General features: G+C 43.2%; 2 protein-coding genes and 1 long non-coding RNA gene across 7 annotated transcripts in view; 2 read left to right on the top strand and 1 right to left on the bottom strand.

The window, feature by feature from the left end:
• Positions 1-285: 285 nt before the first annotated feature.
• LOC109858215 (O-glucosyltransferase rumi homolog) lies at positions 286-3,178 on the top strand. 2 transcript variants are annotated; one of them, XM_020435278.1, is made up of 7 exons: positions 286-598; positions 701-872; positions 974-1,184; positions 1,294-1,575; positions 1,669-1,901; positions 1,990-2,204; positions 2,398-3,178. In XM_020435278.1, exons 1-6 carry the CDS (start codon positions 463-465, stop codon positions 2,195-2,197), a joined length of 1,242 nt encoding a protein of 413 aa, XP_020290867.1. In that variant the 5' UTR covers positions 286-462; the 3' UTR covers positions 2,198-2,204; positions 2,398-3,178. The 2 variants fall into 2 exon arrangements, with proteins under 2 accessions (XP_020290867.1, XP_020290866.1); XM_020435277.1 differs by having other exon boundaries at positions 962-1,184.
• On the bottom strand, positions 2,853-23,837 carry LOC109858212 (matrix metalloproteinase-14). Of its 4 annotated transcripts, none has more exons than XM_020435271.1 (10): positions 22,938-23,837; positions 13,472-13,595; positions 11,671-11,778; positions 9,864-10,018; positions 9,464-9,766; positions 9,216-9,375; positions 8,975-9,111; positions 8,544-8,864; positions 8,163-8,352; positions 2,853-4,645 (listed from the first exon to the last, which is right to left on the bottom strand). In XM_020435271.1, exons 1-10 carry the CDS (start codon positions 23,076-23,078, stop codon positions 4,488-4,490), a joined length of 1,797 nt encoding a protein of 598 aa, XP_020290860.1. In that variant the 5' UTR covers positions 23,079-23,837; the 3' UTR covers positions 2,853-4,487. The 4 variants fall into 4 exon arrangements, with proteins under 4 accessions (XP_020290860.1, XP_020290861.1, XP_020290862.1 ...); XM_020435272.1 differs by having other exon boundaries at positions 8,271-8,352; XM_020435273.1 differs by lacking the exon at positions 2,853-4,645 and adding an exon at positions 4,778-5,028.
• LOC109858220 overlaps positions 5,019-25,637 on the top strand; it is a 48,218-nt gene continuing 27,599 nt past the window's right edge. The window contains exon 1 of the long non-coding RNA XR_002250593.1: positions 5,019-5,099. This is a non-coding gene — a long non-coding RNA (uncharacterized LOC109858220). The remainder of the gene's footprint in view (positions 5,100-25,637) is intronic.

Here is a 25,637-nt window from a genome sequence, read left to right as displayed (position 1 = left end):
TTTTCGAACAAAGTGCAAAAACAAAAAAAAAGAAAAAAACACAGAGAGAGGAAAGACGGAAATTCAATCAATCTCTGTCATCAATCTCTATCTTCAAATGTGACTCTTGATTGTGTGCGAATTGAAATATAGTTACATACCCGCTGATACCGCTGCTGTGTGCTGCCGATCAAAGCACAACTAGCGACATCTACGGGGGATGTGTTCAGATGTTCCGACATCATCAGCAGGTGATGATGTTCGCCAACTTGAGTGCGCACGCTGTGCGCGTATCCGCGTGAAGATATCGCTAGTTGCAAAAGAGAAACACACACACGCTGTGTTGTTTGTAGTTTCTGTAAACAGGAAGCGGCGGCAACCTGCCGCTCTTCTGTAAAATTAAAGTCGTCTGTTGTGCTGCGCGCGTCAATCCTGTCCGTCAAGGTTCCAACTTGTAAACACGTGGAAACGTCAAGGGGAAGAATGTTAACGTTAGCTTGCATTGTTCTCGTGTCGCTTCTCACCGGTCTGTGCGAGGATCAATTCTGTTCGATCGATGACGCCGATTCCTGCGAAGAAAACGCACAAGCTGACGAACATAAATCATTGTACACGAAAGGTATAGTGACAGAAAAAAAAACTTAAGAACGATAATTAAAATTATTAACGTAATGATGATGTGACGTGATATGTGTGATGTGATTGTTTTCTTATTTTGTAGCAACAAATGAAAGATACCGAAAGTATCTGGTGGCAATTCAAGAAGCGGAAGAAAACTATGAGGAATGCAACAATACAAGAAACGAATGTTTCAAAGACGTCATTAAACGGGACTTACGTCCTTTCAGAAAGGACGGTATTGATAAAAAACTGATAGAGCTAACTAAAACTAGGTATCTCTGTAGTAACAAATAATTTTGCACAGTTTGTGTGTCACGGTAAACATTACGGTTGACCGTATCTTATTTCAACTAAATCGCAGTTTGAATAACAGAGGGACGTATTACCAGATAATCGGAAACAGATTGTACAGAGAGAAGAACTGCATGTTTCCCGCCAGATGTGCTGGAATTGAGCACTTTCTGTTGAAGATACTTGACGCGTTACCGGACATGGACTTGATAATAAATACCGGAGACGTTCCTCAGTCAAGAAATTACGATCACTCAAGTCTTCTTCGCATGCCTGTATTTTCGTTCAGCAAGGTACACACAAGTAAAGTGATTCCTAATTGGATTCTGAATTAAATTCTCAATTGAAAGTTTTTGTATTCGTGACACGATGAAAGTTTGAGTAGCTCGTACAAATTTATAGACAGCGCATGAATATTATGATATCATGTATCCAGCATGGACGTTTTGGGAAGGTGGTCCGGCCATCTCGTTGTATCCCCGCGGCCTCGGCAGATGGGATCAGCACCGCAAGTCCCTGAACAAAGCAAGCTCGGACACTCCGTGGGAGAAGAAGGAGACCAAGGCGTTTTTTCGTGGATCCAGGACGAGCAGAGAACGCGACAATTTGATCTTGTTGAGTCGCGACAAACCTCACTTGGCGGACGCTCAGTACACGAAAAATCAGGCGTGGAAATCCATGGCGGTAACGATAATTTCCCAGTAAAATTACACGTCAAACGTTTGTATAAATTGTTATATTGTTATTTTTACAAAAATGACTCCAAACTTATTTCAGGACACTTTGAACGCAACGCCAGCGACTGAAGTATCCTTAGAGTCGCATTGCAAGTACAAGTATTTGTTCAACTTCCGAGGTGTGGCTGCGTCGTTTCGGCACAAACATCTGTTTTTGTGCCGGTCCCTGGTCTTCCACGTCGGCGACGATTGGGCTGAATTTTATTACTACGCCATGAAACCGTGGATTCATTACGTGCCTGTACCGACAAACGCGGATCGGGAAGAATTAGAGTGAGGAGATGGATTGTTACAAAATTTTTATTGCAATAAAAAAAATCTTTAGGGTTACCGAAATTCAACAACTATCTTGTTCTGACAGAGATCTGATCGAATTCGCGAAGAATAACGACGATTTGGCGAGGAAGATCGCGAATCGTGGAAGGGATTTCATATGGAAGAATCTGAGAATGTCGGACGTCACGTATTATTGGAAACAGCTTTTGAAAAGTTACGCCAAAATTCTGACGTACAAACCGGTATTGAAGGAGGATTTCATGGAGATCTCAAAGAAAGATGGAAGAAAATAATAAAAAGGTTTAAATTATATTTCTGCGATTTTTTTTTCTTTTAGAAAAACTAATACGTGTGTGTGTAAATTGTTGTTTCCAAGTACAACACGTACTTAATTGAAATCTGTATATCGAGATAGCTAAAATAAACATATGCTTTTATTATAATATTATTTGTATGACAATGAAAAATATAATACAATAGAGATTTTGTTTAGGGCACGACACAACGGCGTGGCAAGTTTCAATGTGAATCGTCAACACTCTGATGTCAGCGAGGTAACGCGAGGAAAGATCTTGCACAGTTAAATTCTTGTGCAGATGACTTCTGCTTCTTTTGCAAGAAAAAAAACGATAAAATTTTTCAACCGATGAACATTTCCGCTTTCCAACAATATTGCGCAAAAGAACAAGATCTTTCCCGTTACACTCTGACAATTTCCTTTAAGACTAAGTAAGCTTTAACAATTAAGTACTGGTCAAATACTTGGTACTAATCGTATGCAAGACACGTTTCTCTGAAATGTAAGAAAATATGAAATAGAACAGCATCAACAATGTTTTTTTTAAACATCCGTTAATACTGAGTATATAGAGAAGACACGTATAATAATTAAATTTCCAACGTATACGTAAATAATTTTTCCTCTCCTTCCTCTTTTTGTTTAGATACTTTTTTTTTTTTGCAAGAAATGCATTTTTCAAAGTGCACCTTTATCCTCCTGGAGGATACCCAAACGCTTCATACATAAGAATCTTATATGTAAATAAATTCTCGCACACATACACACAGCATGATGTCAGGAATCTCCCACATTTGGTCACTTGCAACATTTAATAAGACAAACAGAAATCTTCGTCAGAGAGAAGGCTGCTCTGATAAAAAAATATTGATTATTCCGAACCATCCGGGAAGAATCCTCGTATTTTCGAACACACACGCACAATGTCGCACAGTGCAGGACAAAGACTGCCTGTTCGGTTATTACTTTGACAGTACTGATAAATCTATAGTATATGTGACGTGAATCTATAGATTTTCAGTACTGTGCCAGTAAAAAAAAACGAACGCAGCCAAAGTCAAACGCTGCTCGAACATTCGGAGAAAAAGCTGCACTTGTGGACAGACCATGATGGCATTCACCTTAGAGCATATATATATATATATATATAATATATAAATTACAAAAATATTTTCTAAGGCACTTGCGCACATAAGAGATAATTAACAATTACTCTAGCGTACATATATATATATATATATGAATCAGCAGTGATGAGACATGAGTACTATAGATAAATTTTTTTTATATAAAGTATACAAACGAACAAATTGTTTTGCATGCAAAGTAAATAATATAACGTAAAACTAGGTACGTATGTGTAATTACGTCACAAAAAGGATGTCTTCGCAAAAACAGTTGAAGGATCTATAATACTCACATATGCGTAATACTTTCACTAATCAACAAACGCTTTCTCGACGAGAGGCGAAGAAGAACGCACATCGCCGGTCGAGGAGTTTCGCGCGATCGCTACACTATTTTTTTTTCTCTTGTTTATTTTCAATCGTCGCGTCGCAATGTTCTATAACAAATCACATCACGCATCCTTCCGATTCTATAGTCAAACGCTCGGGTTCCTTAATTTAAGGAATCGGTAATGTGCCTCTGATGTTCCAAGTCTTTGCGAACAGGAAATGGAGACGCGAACAAATTAAGGCAGTGTAAGAAAAGGTCGTGTCTGTGTGTGTGTGTTTATTTACGTGTTGCTTTTCGCGCGAAACGTTTTACTTCGGGGAGATATAAACATTCGCGTATATCTACGTACGTATTTCGTCGCACTTGGCGTTTGTGTGTAACACATACGCACAGAATTTTCTACGAAGAGAACGCACGTTCGTTGGAATCAATCGAACGACGCGCTTTTTTCTGTGCGTGGGGTTTTGTGTTAAACGAAACGGGAGAGAAACGCTCTAGTGTTTATTATTTTCCTAATTAATCGCTACTACTCACTTGTCGGGAGTGCAGGTAGAAAAAACAGCTGCGTCAACAAACAATCCCGATCGTTGTGTGTTATCGGAGCGCCCTTGTGTTGTTTTTTGTTTTCAGCATACAACACTTGTGTTTCGATAGTTTCGCACAAAAAACACCAGTTCCGTCGAGATCATCATACCTTACGCGCGCACGTTGACTTCGGTTGCGTCGTTGTCCTCGAAGGAGGGGAAGGACTGCTGCTCAATTCGCGTCATAAACCTCGAACCAAAGGTCGAGCGAACTCTCGACACTTTTTCTCTCTCTCTCTCTCTCTACGTAACGACGTACCTCACGATGATCAACGTCGCGACGCTCATCAGAAGCTGCCACGTTCTCTCCGACGTGGCCAACAGTTTCAACGAACTCATCGAGGCTCCGGAATCCGCGTGATCAGCGTGGTTCGACGACGTGACGAGCTCGTCGGTGCCTCCTGCCGAGTTTCAAATTCGTGTCGTATCGGACGCCATGTTGCGAAACGCGCGAACGAGAACCGTGCACGGTGATTGGACGGGCGCGCGGGCGCGCGCATGCGCACGAGAGTCAGCGAGAGCGCGAAACGCATCGAAGCGGACCGCAAACAAACGCGCGTCGCCGCGGTCGTTCGTGTGTGCACCTCTCGCGTACGTTCTCTCGCTGTCGTCGCCGGTGTTTTGTTTTTGTTTTTTTTCTGTTGTTTGGAACTTTTCGCATTTTCCGCGCGGTACGTAAGTGGAATCGGGAATATTTGGCACGTGATATTTTGTCGGTCGTGGGTGTGTGTGGCGTCGGCCGAGGCTCACTTTTTCCCGAATTCGGGGTGAACATTGTTGTCGTCTGGAAAAGGCGATTGCTCCCGGTTAATGCGGGTGGTCTCGGCGCATCGTCTCATCGCAAAGCTCAAAGAGGTAAGGTCTTTTTTTTTTCACCTCTCTCGAGCTTTTTGAAAACAAATATCTTTGTCATCTTTTTGTGTTTATCACGCGTATTTAGTGCCACTCGCGAATGTACAATTAACATCTCGCTAAATGTTCGTTGCGCGCGAGTTTGATGCGAGGCCAAGATGTGTCGACTGCGTCGTCGCAAAGATGGCGGCGAAACAGTTCGATTCACACTTTTACTTTTGAATCGATGATAAATTTGTACTCGCGAAATAAAAAATTGTTTCAAATGCATTTCCGGCGCACTAAATACGGTGATTATTAATATACATGTGTAATACAATCATGTATTAACATTTTACGTTAGATGTAAGTAACGAATATGTGTTGATTTGTTAAATTGAAATTGAAAAATTTACGTGAAATTGAAATTGACTCCATATTCTTGTGAGATTATTATTTTTTAAAAGTATACTTATATAAGAATTCGAAAATTTTAATTATGCAAAAACCTTTTAACAATTATATTATTTTGCTTTTTTTAAAAAAATTATATCTGCATATACTACAATTTAAAAATTTATAGTATTAAATGTCACACACAAATCATTTGAAAAAATTATATCAAAATTTCTTTCTTAGAAAAAACATTCAGTTTTCAAGATTTTTGAATTATCGATTGTTAATGTAATAAATTAAAATTCATTAAAATAACTAACAGAATAAATTACTAGCTAATAGGATAAAGTACTATAGGAGAAAAGGCATAGAGAGAAAAATTATATTAATCGTGCATTTTCCCTTGAAAAAAATTGTTAATAATTACAACTCAAAGAAAAAAAAAAGAAAAGATTGTGCTACACTCAAAGGAATCATTAGAGTGCATGCCAGAAAATTATTTCGACAGACACTTAAGAAAATTTGTATTTGTGCAACAAGAATTTGTGTGTCTATGTGTGTAACAAAAAATAAATTATAAACGTGTGCGTATGTAACAAAGAATTTCGGGGACAAACAAATAGAAAAGAACAAAATAAATAAGGAAAATTATATTAGGAAAATAATTCGGGAAGAATGTTTTTTTTTTTTGGTTTTGTTTTACAAAGATCGATATATATTGTTAGGATGTGTGGGGCAAATCGAAACCACGTTTTTAATGCTCAGATTAAGTTCCAAACAACTGTCAGCGGCGGTGATTGTTCATGCACTTCTCTTTGTTTCGTGTGCAAGTGCGCACGCGCGCGCGCGCGCGCGTATTCTCGTGTGTGTTCGTGAATTTTTAAATAAAAGTGTCTCGGGTGCGTCTGGTGAGATATGGAATGCACCACCACTGTGTTTTTGCAAGGCGTGAGCAATAACAGACACAAGAGGGGGGAGGGAGGTTCATGCATTGTCACACGAAAGTGATACTGATAGTGTTCCAAAAAGATTCTAGACAGTAATTACTTCTACTATTGAAAATCATGAAAAAAAAAAAAACTACGTGATAGGACGAAAACAGAGATAGGGTACAAAAAACAAAAAAAAAACAAAAAAAAAATCAACGTGAAACCACAACCGCGATGTGCTGATTAATGGCATCCGTGTATAAGCGAAACAAAGAAAAGAGAAAGTGTGAAAAACAAAACAAAAATCTTATTTCTAAGATATTTACTTGTCAAACTGGATGCGGCAACGATGACACACGGCGACCTTTTGCGCGATCGTCATTTTATTTGTCTTTCAACGTCGGTTTAGTCTCGGAAATATGTAAAACTCTTTTCTCATCCGTCGCCTGGCTAACAAATATACTCTGGGCTTTAGCATTGACCGCGTCAACAATTTTTTTTTATAGTTTACGAACAAAGAAACATATGCGAGGAGTCTTGAAGCACCGAAATGATGAGTCGAGGACGAACAAAAAAAAAAAAAAACGATTAGATGGTTAACAATGAGATGAACGACAACGTTTAGTGATTTATAATTCACGCTAAACTATTATATTCAAAAAAAATTAGTCGATCTACGTAAAAAAAAAATATCTATTTTCAGCTTCAAACTATGCAGCGCTATGTTGTTAGCGATGTGAATAGCTGTTATATGTGTTAAAATCCCCAAAATTGCGTACATCGTCGAAGATCTTTATGTCTGAGTCGATTGTGCAAGCATTGCTTTTATTTTCTTTCTTTGTTTTTTTTCTTCTCAATTTTGTAACTTTTGCGTCGAGACGCGAATTATGACACATTTAGAAAATAAACACGTTCCTCGAAACACGTTTCGACGCGCGTTTTAGTACAAAACAAAACAAAAAAAAAAAAAAAATACGCGCGTTGCATCACACATCCGATTTTTAAAGCGATCTGTGTCTCGATAAAACGCGTATCACAGATACCAGAGAATATATGAATTATCGCGGCGCGATTGTAATATCCGTTTAGAGACACGTTACATCCCAATTCCGATTTGTCGGAATTTGTTCTGACATCGCGCGTTGTGTGTCCGAACATTCGAAACATTTTACATCACAACTATTTTTTTAAGATTCAGGTTTTCTTTTTTTTTTTTTAAATAAAAGTACTGCGTGCACGCACACACATACAAAAATCTCTTCGCGATCTAGCCCTAGGTATCGTAGGTAGCCAGGTGCACGAGACACCAAAGTTTTTTTAATTTCGCGTTTCCTGCCTGCCTCTAAATATTAGATAGATTAATTGCTTCCACGTCGATTATTTTTCAGCGAAGTAGAAACGAGCGAAGCGGATTTTAACACAGGTATCCATTGTGCGATGTCGTTGACGATCGGAGTTATTAATTTAGAAAAAGCGCAATTCACGCGAATTCGCGGAAATTTTATTCATCCCGAATGTTCTCGGAACATCACGTGTATTTGACTTAATCACACGGTCGATAATTGCGGTAATAATAACAATAATCGCTGTCATCGCGCGCGCGCGTCGAATAAAAATCGAAAGAATTTCGAGAAACGCAAAACAAATTTGCGAAAAAGTTGTCAATTGGAGAAAAAAAAATGTTTGAAATAAACGCGAACAACGGATACCGGCTGCTCTTTCTGAGAGGCTAGGCAGGACTGGAATAAAGATTTCTGTGTACCTGCGTCTAAAATGATGTCGCCGACACTGTCGAGACTACCGTAGTCGTATGTGTCACGGTCGGCCGCGGAGTCCAGATTGCCAAATCCGAATGGCCAGTTATCGTTACCTAGTGTCCCTCTGTTCGCTGACTTGCATCCGAACCACCAGTACGCCGTCGATCTCGGGAAGGCGGGGTCAGCGGCATCCACCTGGAGAGCGGTGAGTCAAAAGAATCAATTTTGTTTTTATATTTGTCGCGCACCTACTTGTGTGTTTTAATTGTCCTATTTTGCGAATACGAACTGATCGAGAAAAGAGCGAGTAAAGAGTGAAATTGCACAACGCGCGCGTACAATCTCGTGCGTTTAATTTGTTTTTGCAATTCGCGAGACACACTTACGGAGAACGTTCGATCGTTGAATCGGTAGTACGCGTTGTCCTGGAAGAAATACGTGTATCCCTTGTACGTGATCGCCGCGTTTACGTGGTCCGGAATGCCCTGCCAGTTCTTGATGAGTTTGGGATAGTTGCTTCTCACCGGCGGTTTCGACGCCGGATCGAAGCGCCAGAACTTCGTGCCCTTGTAAAAGTAGATCTTGCCGTTGCCGGTCCAGACGGTGGCCGCGTCGATGTTGTCCGGAATACCCGTGAAACCGTCGCTAATCTCCTTCGGATAATCACCGTCCATCGTCGTGTTGACGTATCTCCAATATTGCGTTCCCTGAGACAAAGTTAATTCGCGATGATCATCGTAAAGATCAATAATAACAAGCGTCGTTGCAAAACCACCAGAGACCCTCGGGCGATCAATTTTATTTCGCAAGCATTTACCTTGAAGAAGTAAGTTTTGCCATTTCTGTACGTAAACGCGGCGTCTATGTTCGACGGAAGTTCCTTCCACGTGCTGCTGATGCGTCTGGGATAGCCTCCGGCCACACCGTTATCGGTCAATTTCCAATAATGTTTTCCTGAGTAATTTCCGAAGTCTTTAGCATTTCATTTACTTCGCAATTTCAATCGCGATCGAAGTACCGACAGATTCTGTCAAATCTGTCTTGTATCGTTGTCGTACCTTTGAACACGATCGTCTCGCCGTCGTTCGTGTTGAACATCGCGTCGATCTTCGGATCTTTGCAGAGTTCGGGATCCTCCTCGGCGGGTGGCGGCGGCGACGTAGTGCTGCCGTGACCTCGCGTCCCGTGATAGCGATTGGTTTTCTTCCCGTACAACGCCTGAAAGCGCGTTTCGTAAATCGCGTGTTGGTTTTAAATTTTCTCTCTTTATAAATTGCACAAAAAAAAAAACTCATATCCTAACTACCTGAATAGCGTCGACGTCGTCCCTGTCCAGATTGAAATACGGATCGTAGCCGCGGTAGAAGGGAGCCATCAGGGCGCTCTTGACGTCGCTGTGGCTGAGACCGAGCGAGTGGCCGAATTCGTGCGCCGCCACCTGGAAGAGATTGGTGCCGCGGTAGCTTCGAATGGTCCATCGTTCCGAGTCGTCGAAATGAGCGTCGCCGCCGTAAACCGGAAAGTACGCGTGCGCCAAGGTGCCACCGGGTCCGTCGAAGGGATCGCCGTCGCCGTGCTCGCCCACCTCGAATCTGATCTCGATGTGAACCTGTTCGCGAAAGAGCGAGAGTGTGTAGAAAAAAATTTGTTTCTCTCGCATAAAATACGAAAAATCGATGGACGACAATAATTTAACTGAATCTTACGTTGTCGTGTCCGGTTTTGCGGGTGAACGTCAGATCGGTCTCCCCCGACCAGACGTTGAACGCCTTCGCGATCTCCTTCTCCACTTCCTGCTTGTTCAGACCGCTCGGATACTTGGCGATCTTGTACGTTAGATTCTTCGTGCGCCATCTGGACCCTGAGGAGGAGCGCGCGAGAAATTTGTCATTTTTATTGTTACATTTTCCACACGTGCGCGTACTTGAAAACGCCCGCGGAAGCGCGGGGGGAAAAAAAACCGCATTTTCTGCTTTGTTCGGCGCAATGTCATCGTCGTCGTCGTTATCGTCGTTCGCATGTACAGTCGGATCGTTTATATGCGCATCCGTCACGCGCGGCGCGTCTATTTACACCATCGCGCGATTCTGCCATTGTATATTACGTGTGTAATACGTTATTCATCGTGATGCGCGTGATTTTTCAAAAGAGATAGATTATAACCGCTGCGTGCCACGCGCGAAATCCGCGAAACGCCGCCGGTTGTTTTTATTGTGTGTGTTGTCGGGTTTGTTTGTTGTATGAAGAATGACAAAAAAAAAAAAAAAAAAAATCCAAGCCCCCCAAATATCCCGTAGCCGTTTTTTAAAAAAAAAAAAAAAAAAAAAAAATAGCGGAGTTTGCGTGCTCATCGTGATTACGCAAGGCTGCGGCGATTTATGCAACAGTTGCGCGTGCAACAATTACGGATCACTCTCTGTGCGTCTCTCTATCGTCGACGCGTCCGTTACGCAACGGATTTTATTCGTTCGCGTGTTGGAGAGAGAATACGCGTGAAGAAATAATTCGAATTCGAAGAATCCGGGCAAATAAGAGATTCGAACCTGGCGAATTACCGCGGGTGTTATTAGGTCTCGCGGCGCGAACTTTCCACGGTAGGATCCACGCACGGCCGAACTTAACACCGAGGGGTTCACTGAAACGTGAAGCCCTCGTGTGCGTGTGCGCACACAGGTTCAAAGTCACGGTTAGGTTTTCGCGATCGCGTTTTTATTGTTGTATCGCAAAGAAACGAAATTGTTCGATAGAAAGTTTTTCGATCTCGATCGGGAGAGGTTGAGAACAGAGAGAAAGAAGTTTTAATCGGAAATATACCGAGAGAATTATATTACGAACGTTCGCAAACGAGACGCGCAAACGAGAAAGAGATTTGAAAAGGACAAAGGGCGCCGCCGTCCATCTCGCCGGTCGATCGTCGGATAACGGGGCGAAATGCAACAGTTAACCCGAGCGTATTTATGAGGATTGATTTGGTATGCATTTGGAGCATATCCGCAAACTCTCTGTGCCAATCTGATCCGCGTGACCCGTTTAGGGTGACTGACTCTATATCAATGACTCGCAATGATAGCGGTAATGAAACGGGCAGGAAGTCGGAAGACGCGTGATTCAGTTGGAAACATCGCGAAATTTATATACAACACGAATCGCGCTCGAATCTCTTCATAGAAATTTTTACATAAATAACACAATATAGATTTTCTTCGCGCGCGCAATTTCGCGAGATAGATAGTTTTTTTTTTTTTTTTTTACCAATTGTATTTTACGCAGATTTTTTTTCTGTGAATTTCAGAACTTAGCGAAGTTTTTCGCCGGTTAGATAATCGATCGCAATCGATTTCAGAAGTAGAAAGTTGTGTCATGTCTCACAATCACGTCTGGAATTGCGTCGAACTTTCTTTTAGATTTGTCAACCGTTCGCGTAACGTCAAACAAAATAAATCTCGTTATTTGAATGTTTTTTTTTTTTTTTCAATCGAACTTCATACGAGCGTTAAATACGATCTTGCTTACCCTGAAGAGCGTATCTCTTCGATCTCCCGTCGGCAGCTGGTCCGACTTTGTCTTTGACGCCGCATCTCGGTGTGGCCATAAGCTTGGCAGTCTCGTCATTCAATTCACCTGAAAATTTAATAGATTATTTATGTTTTTTATTACTTATCATTAGCGTGCAATTGCGAGAACAATGGTTTGCGATTTCGCGATGAAGATTAAACAATCGGATTCTGCGCGTTCACTATTTGCAGCTTATTTATTTACAGCTCTGTCAGCTCTCTCTCTCTCACTCTCTCTCTTCGTATTTTCGAAGTGAACATCTCTTACTTTTTTTCCTCTCTTTTCCTCCTCCGTCTCTCTTTGCGAGCGCGACGCTTAATGTGCGTGTACATCTTCGAACCCCCCGTGCACATTAATTTCTCATGCATATGTATGCGTAATATGCATAGCACGCGGGTTTGCTCGTGCATAAGATCTTCGATCGCGTGTGTTTCGCAGTGCGGTCACGCGACTCGACAGATTCGTCGTTTGCTCGGCGCGGAGGTTTCGGAGCGCGCCAAGACGGAGATGACATTTTCTCTTTTTTTTTTTTTTTTTTGTTTTGCACGTGCAAGAAACACATCGAGCCTTTCTCACACGTCGTCGCTTTTTATATTTAGAGCGCAAAAAATTGCGCTCGTTTACATTTTATCGAACACCTCGCCGTTCTTTTCTCTCACCGCGATGAATAGAATTGCGAGAATCGCAACGAGATATCAATTTTGATAAACGCGATATCAAAAAAAAAAACGCAAGAGTCGAAGTTACGCGATTACGTTGTAAATACAATTTACTGTCTCTTTTGTTTCCTGTTTTTTTTTTTTTTTATACAAGTTACGTCCGTAATTTCGTAGCTGCGAATCGGTTAACAACGCGACGCAGTTTATGGTCGATAAAAACACGCTCTTCATCTCTCGGGATAATGTCGCCACCCATGGCCTACAATTTTACAGTTAGATCATTCTTCCGTTCACCTTCGGTTTTTATTGGGCTCCATTGCTTGTTCCGCCCTGCCACGGACTCTAGCGCGGCCACCGTTTAACGATAAAACTGCCGTTGCCGATTCGTTTGTTTCATTTTCGTTTATATTTTATTTCATTGTCTTTCGCGTATGGGTGTTTTTTTTTTTTTATTCCCTCGTCGCTCACGTTCTTGAACTTTTAATTAGCGCGCACCGGTTTCTCAGCAAATTCGCGAAAAACCGTCGCGAATGTTTACTCGGCGATGCGATCTTTCGAACACCACAGTCCGCGATTGGAAAAACGCGCGGATTTAATCCCGTTCCGCGAAATATCCATTTCGCACTTCGATCTTTCATATAATAATAACATGCGTAATAAACGTTTTTCCTAATGATTTCTCGCGCGAGATCACTAGACGCGCGAGATGAGTCACCGGAGCGCCAGGTCTCGTTTCGTTGAATTTCGGTCCGTTGTGAATCATTGGCGTTTATCATCGTCGACCATCGTCATTAAGTAAGGGAACCACCGTGTATTATCGTCGTTGCACGCGTGTGGGTTCGACACACGTGGATGCGATATCTCTAGAATTTCGCGTGTTTCACTATTTTTTTTTCTCTTTTTTTTTTTGACTCACGTGCATGCGACACTGAGTAAACGAGCGCATCCTCCGTAATTCTTCGCGTGAGTCATCACCGGTGTGACAACACTCGTAGACAACAAATTCCAATTGTGTTCCGCGACTTTGTGTGCGCACGCGTGTATAACGTAATTTAGAAATTAAATTTTAGACGCGAAATTTATAACGAGCGCGCGCCTACCTGTTATGTTGAGACCGGCGAACGCTTGAAACTCCTCGATCGCCGCCGTCAGCTTCTCCGCGCTCAGGAACGCGCCGGTCTCCGGATTCGTTCGCGGCAGATATCCGTACTGCGCCAGATAATTCTGCAACAAAAACACATAAAGAAACACATGCGATTAAACGATAAGTTCGTTCGAATGATTTTCTCGAAGCTTTTCGAGGCGCTCAAGGTTGCACCTCGTATCTCGCGCGAAAGAAAATCTCCGTAAATAAAGACAGACACAAGACGGCCTTTAGTCTCTGTGTCATAATCGCGGCCTTGAGTATACATTTCGCAGGCGAGTGAAAAAAGGATGGAGAGAAACACGGGACACTCTTTGTAAATTTACCGAGGCCCTCCGCGACGAGGCTTCGTCTTGTCGTTTATCGCTTCCTCTTTTCGTCAATTGCGTGCCGTCTAATTGTGTTAACATTGTCGGGGGAAATTCCCTCGCGTCGGCGCTTCCCGTTCGCAGTTTTCGACCAATAACGGCGACTAATATAACGCGTCGTCGTCGTTTTATCTCGCTTCGTGAAAGAATGCCGATCATATACGTGACACACTTCTAAGCCGCCGTCTAAAAGATATGTACACCGGCGTGATGTTACACAAGAGACGTGCCGGTTAACGCGTGTCGCAAGAATGATAATACCGACGACGCGGATAGAAGATCGTCATTAGAGCCAATTCGAATGGCATTACGTTCGGATTAGCTCCTTAAGAAGATGTGACTCATCCCTTATATCGAGCACGAAAAAGCGCCGCTTCTCTCTCTCTCTCTCTCTATCTATCTTTTATGCAGCGTTCTAGATTCGCGTAAAACGGAAGTCTCGACAATCAGCGATGGCCAGCCGCGGTGGGTAACATCGCTGCGTGTGGAGAGTCTCGTCAGTAGTCGCCGATCGATCTCTATCCAAACCATCGCGTGTAAACTCCTTCTCGTGGAGTTGCGTATTGATTTTGCAGGTAGTTGCGACGGAAATGGCCGCGCACGAAGGATATTCCTCATGTATACGTGAACCCGATGAACTTCTTTTTCAACCCCCCTGGTTGTGTGTGGTTTAAAAATTTTAACAATAGAGAGAACGTACGTGTGTACATATATATATATTGGATCGGAGCACGAGATCCAATTTAAACGTCGCGAATGTCGGAAGCGCGACGAAATTGCGCTACGCGGTCTCTCAAATCGCTGAGTTTCGCGAACGAGCGAGTCACGCGAGAATTTATCGAGAGTTTGTGTCCCGCGCGGCGGTTATTTGACAAGAAGTCGATTACGAGGAAGGGGATTGACCCGACTGCGAACTGACCGGCGCACCGTTTACTGTTATATTTTAACCGCACACTCTTTTGTATATATATATATATATATCTACACATATCTGATTAATATTCCGCCGGTATAGGAACAGCCCGACGACGAGTATTAGAATGTATTCATCGCGCTGAATCGCGCGATGAAGAAACAGTCATTAGTACGTTGATCCTTCGTGCTCGCGTCATGCGTCGGGGAGTTGAAGAATTGCGGAGGAAGGGAAGAAGGAAAATGTTTTTTTCGCGACGAATTTTTGCTTTGTTCTTTGACGAAACGCGCGTTCTAATACGCGTTTGTTGTTTTATTATTCGCGCGAAATGTGGATTATCAGCGATGAAATGCGATAGCGCGCGTTTAAAACTGCGAAGTTACAAAGTGTGAGTCACGCTCTCTCTCTCTCTCTCTCTCTCTCGGAGAAGGAAAATAATAAAGGATATAATCGTTCGGATATTTTCGCGGTAGTAATCCGACGCATCCCCCTCGCGTCGCCTTTGACTACGTATGCAAATAGCATACGTACGCGGTTTCCCGATTACCTCGGCTGATTCATACCTTATAGGGGCAGATATTAAATCTTTTACGAACGCGTCCGGTTCGGACGCGCGAAATCTGGTCTCTCTCTTTTGGATTCGACAGACGCGCGCGATTTCATTCCGCGATTTGATTTCTTCCTCCCTCCTCCTCGAGCTCTCCGAGTTTTGTTAGATTTAGATTTAGATTTAGAAAAAAGCGTTTGGCATCTGACGACAAAAAGAAGCATGTTTGAAAAAAAAAAACAATCACTTTTTTATCATGGGATGAATAACAAACGTATAATTTTTCTGCGTACTTCCTTCCGACCGCGGAATGATTCAACACTCCTACGTTTCACAAATTTCGTAATCTACTTCAGACAAGAAGGAAAGAGAGAGATAAAGAAAGAGAGAGAGTCAATCAGCTTCCGGGAAGCCCAAGATTTTTATGAATGAACGTAAGTGGAGTGACAGCCCGTATATACCCACGTGCGTGTGTCACGCGTGAATGGACTCTCCCACTCTTCCGCCACTCTGTCTATCTCTTTTCTATGCCTGCGTGTGCGTGAAAGATCGAAGCGCGCGATTACTATACGACGGCGCGATTGAATCAGCCGCGGTTTTCCGCGAATTCAATCGGTGGTGACTTGTGGTCCCTCCTCTCGCCCTCTTCCCCGGGAAAAACTCTACAATCGACGTCTGCGCGACGAAATTCAAGGATTTACCGATCTAGACGCGCCGATCGAAGGCGATCGCCAATTAACGGTGGAATATGAAATATAATTAGAACATTTCTCGTCGCGTATGCAAATTCTTGCGGTCGCACGCGACTTTTTTTTTTTTTTATGCGCAAACGTCGTTGGAACGTATATATACGTATATATCGAAACACGGCGAGATTTTTTGTTCGGTGCGTTACGAGAGGACGGGATTACACGCAGGTTCGGCAACACGGAAGACACGCACGCGCGATAATTATACGGATGTTCTCCTTGTGTAATCGGAAGTACAACATGCGCGAGAGCGGAAAGATGCGCGCGCGGGCTGGCAAGAGCCTTGGCTACAATTATACTTTATGATCGCATGAATCGTGTCAGAATACTTTGCCGAGCATAGTTTCTCTCCGCGTGTGTCATTTACGAAGGCGCGTTTTACCCACCTACGTGCATCAAGCGCTCTATCAAGCTTCAATTTGTGAGAGTGCGTTTCAAATTTCTTTTTTCTCTCTCTCTCTCTCTTACATTGTCCGAAGTTATTACGTCATTTCTATGCGAGATAAAAAAGAAAAAAAGATGCTTAGTATCTGGCGAATAATTTAATCGGCGGCAATCGATTAGCCCATTCCTGCGAAGTTGTGTCATACCTTTTTTCCGCATCAGAAACACAGTTAAATGTCATTGAATAATCTAGAGATAATTTGTTTTCTCTTTTGTTCGAAAAAAAAATGTTATTCGCGTCGTATATATCTTCGTGTTTTTTATCTACAAATTATAGAACATCCGACGAATCTTTTTTTCTTTTTTTTTTTTTTTCGCAACAAAACTGCTCGCAAATTTGTTGTAGCGCATGTCGTTGCGGCGATTGTGCGAGATCGACTCGCGTTAAGCACGCGAAAGGTTTTACACACGTCCGGGTTACCTTGAATTCGTTCGTTCAAGGTGTTCACGTGACGTAGGCGCGGTGATATTTTCAAAAAATATCAATCTCCAACAGAGTTGTGCGGCATTTGCGGTAAAAACTTTTTATGCCGACATTCGACAATTTTTTTTTTCCCCTCGAGGAAGTTAATTACATGGCGTTTGTGTGTATTTGAAAATTGTACTTGATTCTACACGCGATCAGAGATCGTAACGCGATCGTTTTTTCGTCCGAGTCGTTTCTAAGCTCATCTCGAACGTCGCGCAAAGCTTCGTTACGACAAGCACGACGTTTCCCTGACCTGAATTGTGGGTTGTCGTCGGGATTTCGTGATATACTCCCAGACATATCGTGACCCGTTGTTCTTCTGCCGCAGTTCTTCGGCGAGATAGAGAAGTGTTTAATCTCCGAGCGATATCTTTTCGAGCACGCGCGCGCGCGCGCGCGCACGGGTAACACACAGAACGTCGCGTGTTTCGAGCATCGCGCGCGCTCCATTTAAACTCTCTTGTATATAACAATTATTATTTATGGATGTTTTAATTGTATTCGAGCGAGGTTTTCGGCGGTTCGTTCTATTGTTAACGTCCTTGTTACGTTGAAAATAGATTTCGAAAACTTTTCGAGTTGCCGAATTTGCATTGCCGTTAAGGTACACACGCGGTATGTAGGTCAAACGTCTACTTCCACGATAATTGAGCGAACTGGGAAGATACCGCAAAGGCGAAGCGTTCAATGCTAATGAAAACTCGTGCGACTCTTGATAGAAAAAAAAAAAAAAAATAAATAAAAATAGCTCTCGCGCGTATCTTCGAAATATCGAAATCATATATTGTATCAGTCGTGTTGACGGATTCGATTCGATCTCTGCTTCGATTGGTTTTTCGATCGGATAATGACGGTCGGGTGTGTGCAACGACATATGTAACTAGAGATCAAGCATTCTTTCGAAAAAGTGAAGCCAGAATTGGCAGTTTAATAAAATAAAAGGAGATAGATTGTCGTCTATCTATCTCTTATCTAGATCACGTCTCACTCTCTCTTAGAACGATTGTCAAGAATCGCCTTAATATTTCTACTACAATTGTCAAGTGCTATACGTTACGTGTATTATATTACGTATGTAATCTGACACATTTTATATATTTATTTTATATATTTTTTTCATATATTTTACATTCTGTTGTAATATTTTTCATCGATACGTACTGTATATATGTCGGTGTCATACATAACTTATACAGCACTTGACAATTGTAAATTGTAATGTAATCAAATATGACGATGATGGTGACTGTCAAGAGTCTGCTGGCGGCTGTCAAGAGTGAGACAGACGGTAGAACATAAACAGCTGCTATTCTTGGCTTCACTCTTTGCTACAAGAAACATATAAGAAATGCTCGATCTATAGTTGTCATGTGTCGATGAGTGTGCGACAGTTTATTTCCCAGATTCCTGTGAAAAATCTGAAATCCGTGCGCGCGTCTAATTGTCGCGCTGTTTTTGTGTGTAGTCAAGTCTTTTATCTGATTGTGTTATCGAAGATAACGGCGACGCTTACTTCATCGTCTCCGAACTATCGTCTCGTTTCTCATCGAATTATTATTGTGACGTAAAAAAAACAAAAACTTACACGGCGCATGCGTTTATTATATAATGTAGTTTTGATATTATTTTGATTTATATTGTTCTTCGTCTTCACAAAGTGTCAAAGCAGCGAGATAATTCCACCTTGTCTCGCGCGAGTTACAAAGATAACATTTCTGGAAATACCCGCGAATTGTGTGCCATCAACATTGCGCTATCTCCGTTATGTGTGTGAAAACAAGTCGCGCGCACACACACACAGATAAAGACAGGCAACTTATGAACGAATGAATTTGAGAGATTACGCTCGACGTGCGTACATAGGCGTGGTTTTGTTTCGCGCGAAAACCGTGTCTCTTCTTCTTCGCGGTGTCGAAACCTGAAAAGAGATATATAGTACGTGTTGCAATTTAAATCGAACTCGCGCGCGGATTATCTCCCGGGGGAGAGACAAACATTTGCGCGCGTCTCATTTTTCCCCGCGTAAACTCTCTCGTCTCTCTTTCCGAAAGCCCGACTTTCTTCCTATCTCCGTCGGAATAAGACTCTAGACAAAGAGCAATTTTGTTCTTTTGACGTGTTATATGCACCGCGCGCGCGCACACACACACACAAGCAGCGTAGGATTTTCAAGCTGTCACTCGTAAAATAAAAGGAAGAAGTGCATAAAGTGTCGGAGTGGCGCACCCGGCCTTGAAGAGGTCTTTGTCGACGCGAACGCCATCAGTATTCCACGCCCTCGCATCTTCTTCCACACAGACGTTGTTTGAATATAAAAGATAATTCCGATCATCCACCGCGCGCGCTGTTTATTCGCGCGCACACGTATACATATTTTCCCGTATATAATTTTACGGTAGTCTTTATTATGTCTCATGAAAGTCGACTCTTTCGAGACGAACGAAAATCGAGCAAAACCAAAACGGCTCGGCAAAGTCGATCCAACTTTACGATCGCGTTGTATATTTTTCGTAAAAATTGTTGACAAGATTGTTGATACGCGATCCGATCTCTTCTCTCTTTCGAAATAAAAGGGCGATATATTTAATCGGATCGATTTGTATCGCCTCGCGATTTTATCTGTCGCGGTCACGCAATGTTGCATCGATAGAAAAATAAACAGACCCCGAAGAGTTCGGCCGGAATAATAATTGAACCGCTCGTTATATTCTGTCGTCCATATTTTCTCGATCGATTCCAAGTGATCGATGCCCATCGCGAACGAGCTCTCTTGCTTGCGTTTATAATCGTTGAATTATTAAATCGCGCTCGCGCAACGAATCGGCGCATCTGTTTATTCTCGTTACATATGCAATTCGGATTAACATTTTCGCTTTTGTCGGCGACCGCGAAACGGACCGATAGAAGCGATATGATTCATTGAAAAAAAAAGTGTTAAAAGTCGCTGATTCAACGAACGGGGAAGTAGAAGACAGTTCGACTCCTATGAGCGGCTCGACGACGATTCGAACTCGCGCTTGATGAATCATCAACGCTCGCGGGGTGCAAACGACACGACGCGCGAATGCGAAATTTTTCCTGTTTTTCACACATCGATAAGACGCGCGCATCGGATTGCAACGGTTTTTGCGTCAATGTCAGTTGATGCTAATGCGAGCGAATATCTACGCGATTGTTAATTTTAGAAGCGCATATTTCTGCTTAGGAAAAAAAAAAAACAACGCGCGCACCCGAAGACCCCGATAAGCAAAACGCGATACCGCAAACTTGCGCGCTTGTCGACGGAATGTATTTTTATACGAATACTCGAGGCGCGTCGAGAACCAACGATTAGACGCATCGATTTGCTGCAATAAGTTGGAATAATGTTTTTTTGTTTTTTTTACAATAAAAATCGACGCGAGACTACACAGCATCGCGTGTTGCATAACCGGCCGGCGCGCACGTGAGAATTAATCCGCGTGGTGCGTTGCGTAAATTGCGGGCGGAGAGGGCGAGGGTTCGCGGAAATAGAAATAGCGGTTTCATTAAAGAACATCAAGACGGTCATTTCGGTTACACACGCGCGATTCACGATCGACATTGGTCTCTGCAATTTGCGTTAAACGAGCATCACGGAGCAAAACGTGCGATTATAATAAATCCCGCCCAAGTGTTCGACACGTGAATTGTTACCTCGACGTTTTTTTTTTTTTTTTTTTTTATTTTCAAAGCGCTGACAGCGTTTTAAGTTTAGTTTTAAGTTTCATTTTCCATTTTCGATATCGACAAGAACGTTCATATTGGATGAAGGTTTTTTTCTTTGCGCCTCGCGAGATCCATCGCGAAACGATTTAAAGTAATTATTTAATTATACACAAGAAAGGAACACGAAGCGCGCGAGTGATTATTATCTGTTTGCATTAGCAAACGCTATTGGTGACGCGTGCCTTATCGACTTAGACGCATCCGCGCGGATTTGTCGTCTGTACGCACGACGTTGCCGATCATAACGTTCGTTTTTTTTTTTTTTTTGTCTTCTCCACGTCCACGTGCGCTCGATATGTAACAAATCGTTCGTGCTCGGAAACAAATAAGCTCGGAGCGCAGCGTGTCTTTGTTCTGGTTCGTCGATTCGCGCCAATAGAAACGACCCGGCCCAACAAGCGCGTTTCCATTTCCGCGAAACACATATATTTCACATATATTTCGCGCTCGATCATTCGGGCGGGATCCCGTTACTAGCTAGATTTTGTATACACGGCGGCGTTTTTGATTAACGGCAGTCTCACGTCTCGCCCGAATGACGGAACGTCCCTGAGAGAATTCTCGCGCGCGTCCAAAAACCGCGTCGATTCTTCCGCGAAGGGAGAAGATTCTCTTTCTTTTTTTTAGGATTGGAGTAGGTGAGAGAATGTCAAGCAGAGAGAGAGAGAGAGAGAGACGCGATCTCTCACCTCGATCGAAACGGCTGAAGGAGCGAACGATCGCTCGCAAGATCGAAGCGACGATGAGAATATTCTATGATGATCGGGATTGTTTAATATTCCGATAACGACCGGTCCGTGTCCGGACTGTGGATCCGCGATGACGAAGGCCAGCATACGCGGTGTCTGTCCGAGCGACGCGTATTTCCGTGTTGAGGCACATACATTATTTACAATTTCCTAGTATGATCTTCGAAAGAGAGAGAGAAAATACATATCTCGGGGAGGGCGCGCTCCGATGATGACTTGGCATCTTGCCCGGGTGCCAGTGGAGCATCGGGTTATCGGGAATGGATCGACGACGACGCGAACGCACATCTTCGCTCTCCGTACCGTATTTGTCTCCTCCGCGATTTTTGCACGTGGATCGTGAAAAAAAAAAAAACGGACAAAGGAAAGTATTTGATAAAAATTGTTTTTTTATTTATTTTTTTTTTTAAGTAATTTACATCCCGAGGACATCAAGTTCTCTATTTGCGATTTTTATTTACTTCTCAAACGCACAATTGTCGATTTTTCTCGAACACACGCACGTGTCGCCTCGTCAGGAGACTAATTAGCACTCGACGTTTCGAACAGCTTTTTTTTCCAGTAGTCGCATAAATTAAACGGAATAACGCTGTTCGTGACGCGGCGTTTAGAATAAATTAACAAATATTATTACGTTTTGTTTTCCTTGTAAAAGGTTAGATCTCCTCCTCCGTTCGTTTTCTTTTCGCAATTTTCTTCTTCTCGATCAGATCCGCGAAAGAAGATCCGAACACATTTTTTTTTATTATATTTTTAAATACTTCGCCGCGTACAAATCATTCGAGACTTGGTTATCGCGTTGTGTGTCAAAGAAAAACGCTAGATAACGCAAGCGATTTTCGATCGCGGAAGAGATCCGCGCGTTCGTGGAACCCGAACCCAAAATGTAATTACTTTGTTATCAGATTCAAACTCCTTCGGAGACGTGAAACTCGTCGGGACGCGCGAAATCCGAGTGTGCGAAAACACACATCCAAAAATGCAGAAACTCAGCAATCCGTAAGTCTCGCGATTCGCGATTCTATTCGAGAGCATTGCTGCATTCATCGAGCGAAGATTAGACGACTCGATGCGCGTCCGATATGATCCGATATCAGAGTTCGCGGAGATAAACGATTTCCTCGGAATGTTACTTACGTCGTAACTTAGAGAAACACGCACGCACGCACGCACACACGCGCGCGCGCGCGCGTAACACAGCTATTCGCGCATTACTCATGTGTGTGACACACCGCGGTAATTGTACAATTTTCTGTTATCTTTCTTAATTTTCTTTATTCTCGCGAAATAACGCGATTGCGCGCGTCCAACTCGACGCGGACTTGTTGCAAATTTTCGACCGAGCGCGTTCGGAATTAAAATACAAAAATTTGCCGCGACGCGTTGTCATCGTTTAATTGCGAATCAATCGGGAAAAATAAAAATTATTTACTTACCGCGGCAGTGGTGTCGCTGATGGCGACGTCGGTCGGCGCCGTTTCCGCGTTGCTCGCGCACAGAGCGACGAGCGCTATTATCGCCATTAGGTAGCCGTCGGTGCTTCGCCATCGCGAAACGATCCTGCTCCACCTCGTCATGTTTCTCGACAATGCAGCGATCCAATGTGTTGCGCGCTCTCGACTGGATCACCGTGACTCGTCCGTCGCGTACACCTGAGTCGACGCTCTTTTTCTCTCTTTTTCTCTCTTTCTCTTTTTCTCTGTTTCTCGGTTTCTCGCTGCCTCGAGGAACACTGAATAGGCACACGTGCTTCCTGAAGATTTACCTCCGAGGATCGCGAAAACCCGAAAACGTCAGACGACTAGATCCATACTCCGTAATTCGTTCGGTTGGTTTGTAATTTATTTTAACGCGTCGACTTTCCGCGCGTTTCTCCTCGCGATTGTTATTCTACTCCGACGATTTCTTTCCCGCTAAATCAACCGTTTCTGACCCCAGACTAGTACCCGGTGTACAGACTGGAACGTGGTTGCCACGACACTATCGATCTCGTGTGTGGTGTGTTTTCCTCGCTGAGTTCCTCGCCACTACACCCGGGGCTCTTTCGCTCTGTTGCTTCGAGCGTGACTCCTCGGTGCATATATTTTTATATATATATATATAGGTGTGTGACACGCACCTAGTTCGATTTTCGCCGACGAAAAACCTCCCTCTTGGTTCTTTCTCGGAAGACGAAACGATCGTGGAGAGCTGAGCGCGCGAAGGAAGACGAATTGGGGAAATTGACGATCGACAATTCGAAGTTACGGGACGGAAGATCGCACCGTGCGGAGTTTCCCCGCGTCGAGAAGAGGATCGACGACGAAAAAGCGCGCGAGCACGCGAAGCTGATATCCACCGCCACTCTGAATCATAATCAGTCTGCCACTGACTTTTATTGAGACCTCCCACCATAGTCGCGATTGCCACGGTCGCCACAATCGCGCGCGCACCACACGGCGCTTCTACATACACGTGCAACACACGTACATGTGCATGTCGTGTCGCCGCTGTACGTTCGTGTGTGTGTGTGCGACGCGAGTTAGTCAGATCGGGTGCAGAGGATGATCGCGTGAAATATCTCTCTTTGCCTAAATCTCCGCGGGAGATTCGCAGTTCGTTCGCTCCGGGGTCGTTCGCCCCCGCTCGAGAAAAACGAACGAATTTCTTCGCGCTCGTCACACGCGCGTTAGTAGGCGTCTTCCTTCACCTATCTCTCATCTCTCTGCTCGCTCGATTTTTTAACCTTTGACAAATGATCGTGTGACAGATGTCGCTGTGTGATTTCTCTCAGACACGATGTCGCGCGTTATCTCGTACAAAGAGCTTCGCTCGAAACGAATCCACGGCCGGATAGTTTCGTGTGTGTGTGTGTGTGTGTGTATTTCTATTTCGTTTTTACAATGCGTCTAAGCGCGCGGACTCTTTCTTTTTTTATTGTCTCTCTAGACGACGGAAACTTGCGGAGAGTTTGCGCGTGAACAAACTCCGCTCTGACTCATCATCCCGACTTTTTGGCCTGGCTTTCCGTTCCCGAGAATTCTTTTGGCCGACCGAATGCCGACGACCGCAGACCCGATCCCATACCGGTCGGGCGCGTAAATTTCGAATGCAGATGCGCGCAAACCAAAGCTCGAATAATCGTTCGATCGCTCGCTCGCGTTTGATTCTCGATCTCGCGCTCTTCTTCGCGCAGAGCGCGATCTCGCACAAGCAAACATTTCGTCGCTAAAAAGAAACAAATGCGTTTTTTTTGCACATTTTAAAACTGGCTGTTATCAATTGCTGTTGGAGATGATGCTCCGCTTGTGTCTAAACCGTCGCGACCGTATTGACATGCAACACGAGCAAACAAACGCGGTAAATCGCGTTCACGGTGTGTCGTCAGCGTGTAACACATGTATATTAATCGGAGAACCGCGAATAGAGAGCGCCAACGAATTTCGAATGCAAACCAGGAGTGCAGGAACGAATGAGTAAGCGTCGGGGTCGGTTTGGCGCATCCAATTGCCGCGTCAATGAGTAAATAATGAAGACTCTTATTCATCGTTTTTTTTTTCTCTTTCGGTGTAGTTTAACTAATAGTTCCGATTTACGATTTTTTCCACACAATTGTTTCAATCACCACATTCTCAGAGAGACGGCTATAATTATATCTCCGTATCATTGTCCTGCGAATTTTTTGCCGGTCACATTTTTTTACGAAACTTGTCGTTCTCCTCTTATTGCGGGGCACAAACGTGATTGTCATGAAAACCTCTCGACGTTCGCGAGTACCGACGAGTTCGTTTTGATTTAAAAAAAAAAAAAAAAGAACCAGAAACTACTCGTATCTCGAAAACAGGATCTTCCTCTTTCTCGTTTTTTTTTTTTTTTATATTCCGTGCGATTTTATTTCCGTTGAAGACGAGAGTAAAATATCTTTTCATAGTTTTTATTTAAATAGTCTAAAAATAAAGAGACGAAAAGAGACGAGTATCATGAGTTTGGAACGCGCTTAAATTTCAAATTCATTCGCTTGAACTCTTTCCGCGCAAGGTCGCTCGCGAAAAAGCAATCGCGAGACCAGCTCGCATCTCATAATTTCGGAATGTTTTAATTTTTGTTAAAAAAAAAAAAACAAAAAAAAAAACAGTGTCTCATTCTCTCTTCGTAAA

Source organism: Pseudomyrmex gracilis, unplaced genomic scaffold (assembly GCF_002006095.1).
Source record: "Pseudomyrmex gracilis isolate BER0280 unplaced genomic scaffold, ASM200609v1 scaffold_192, whole genome shotgun sequence".
NCBI lineage: Eukaryota > Metazoa > Arthropoda > Insecta > Hymenoptera > Formicidae > Pseudomyrmex > Pseudomyrmex gracilis.
Note: the sequence above shows the minus strand (reverse complement) of the source record. Positions and strands in the feature narration are given on the sequence as shown.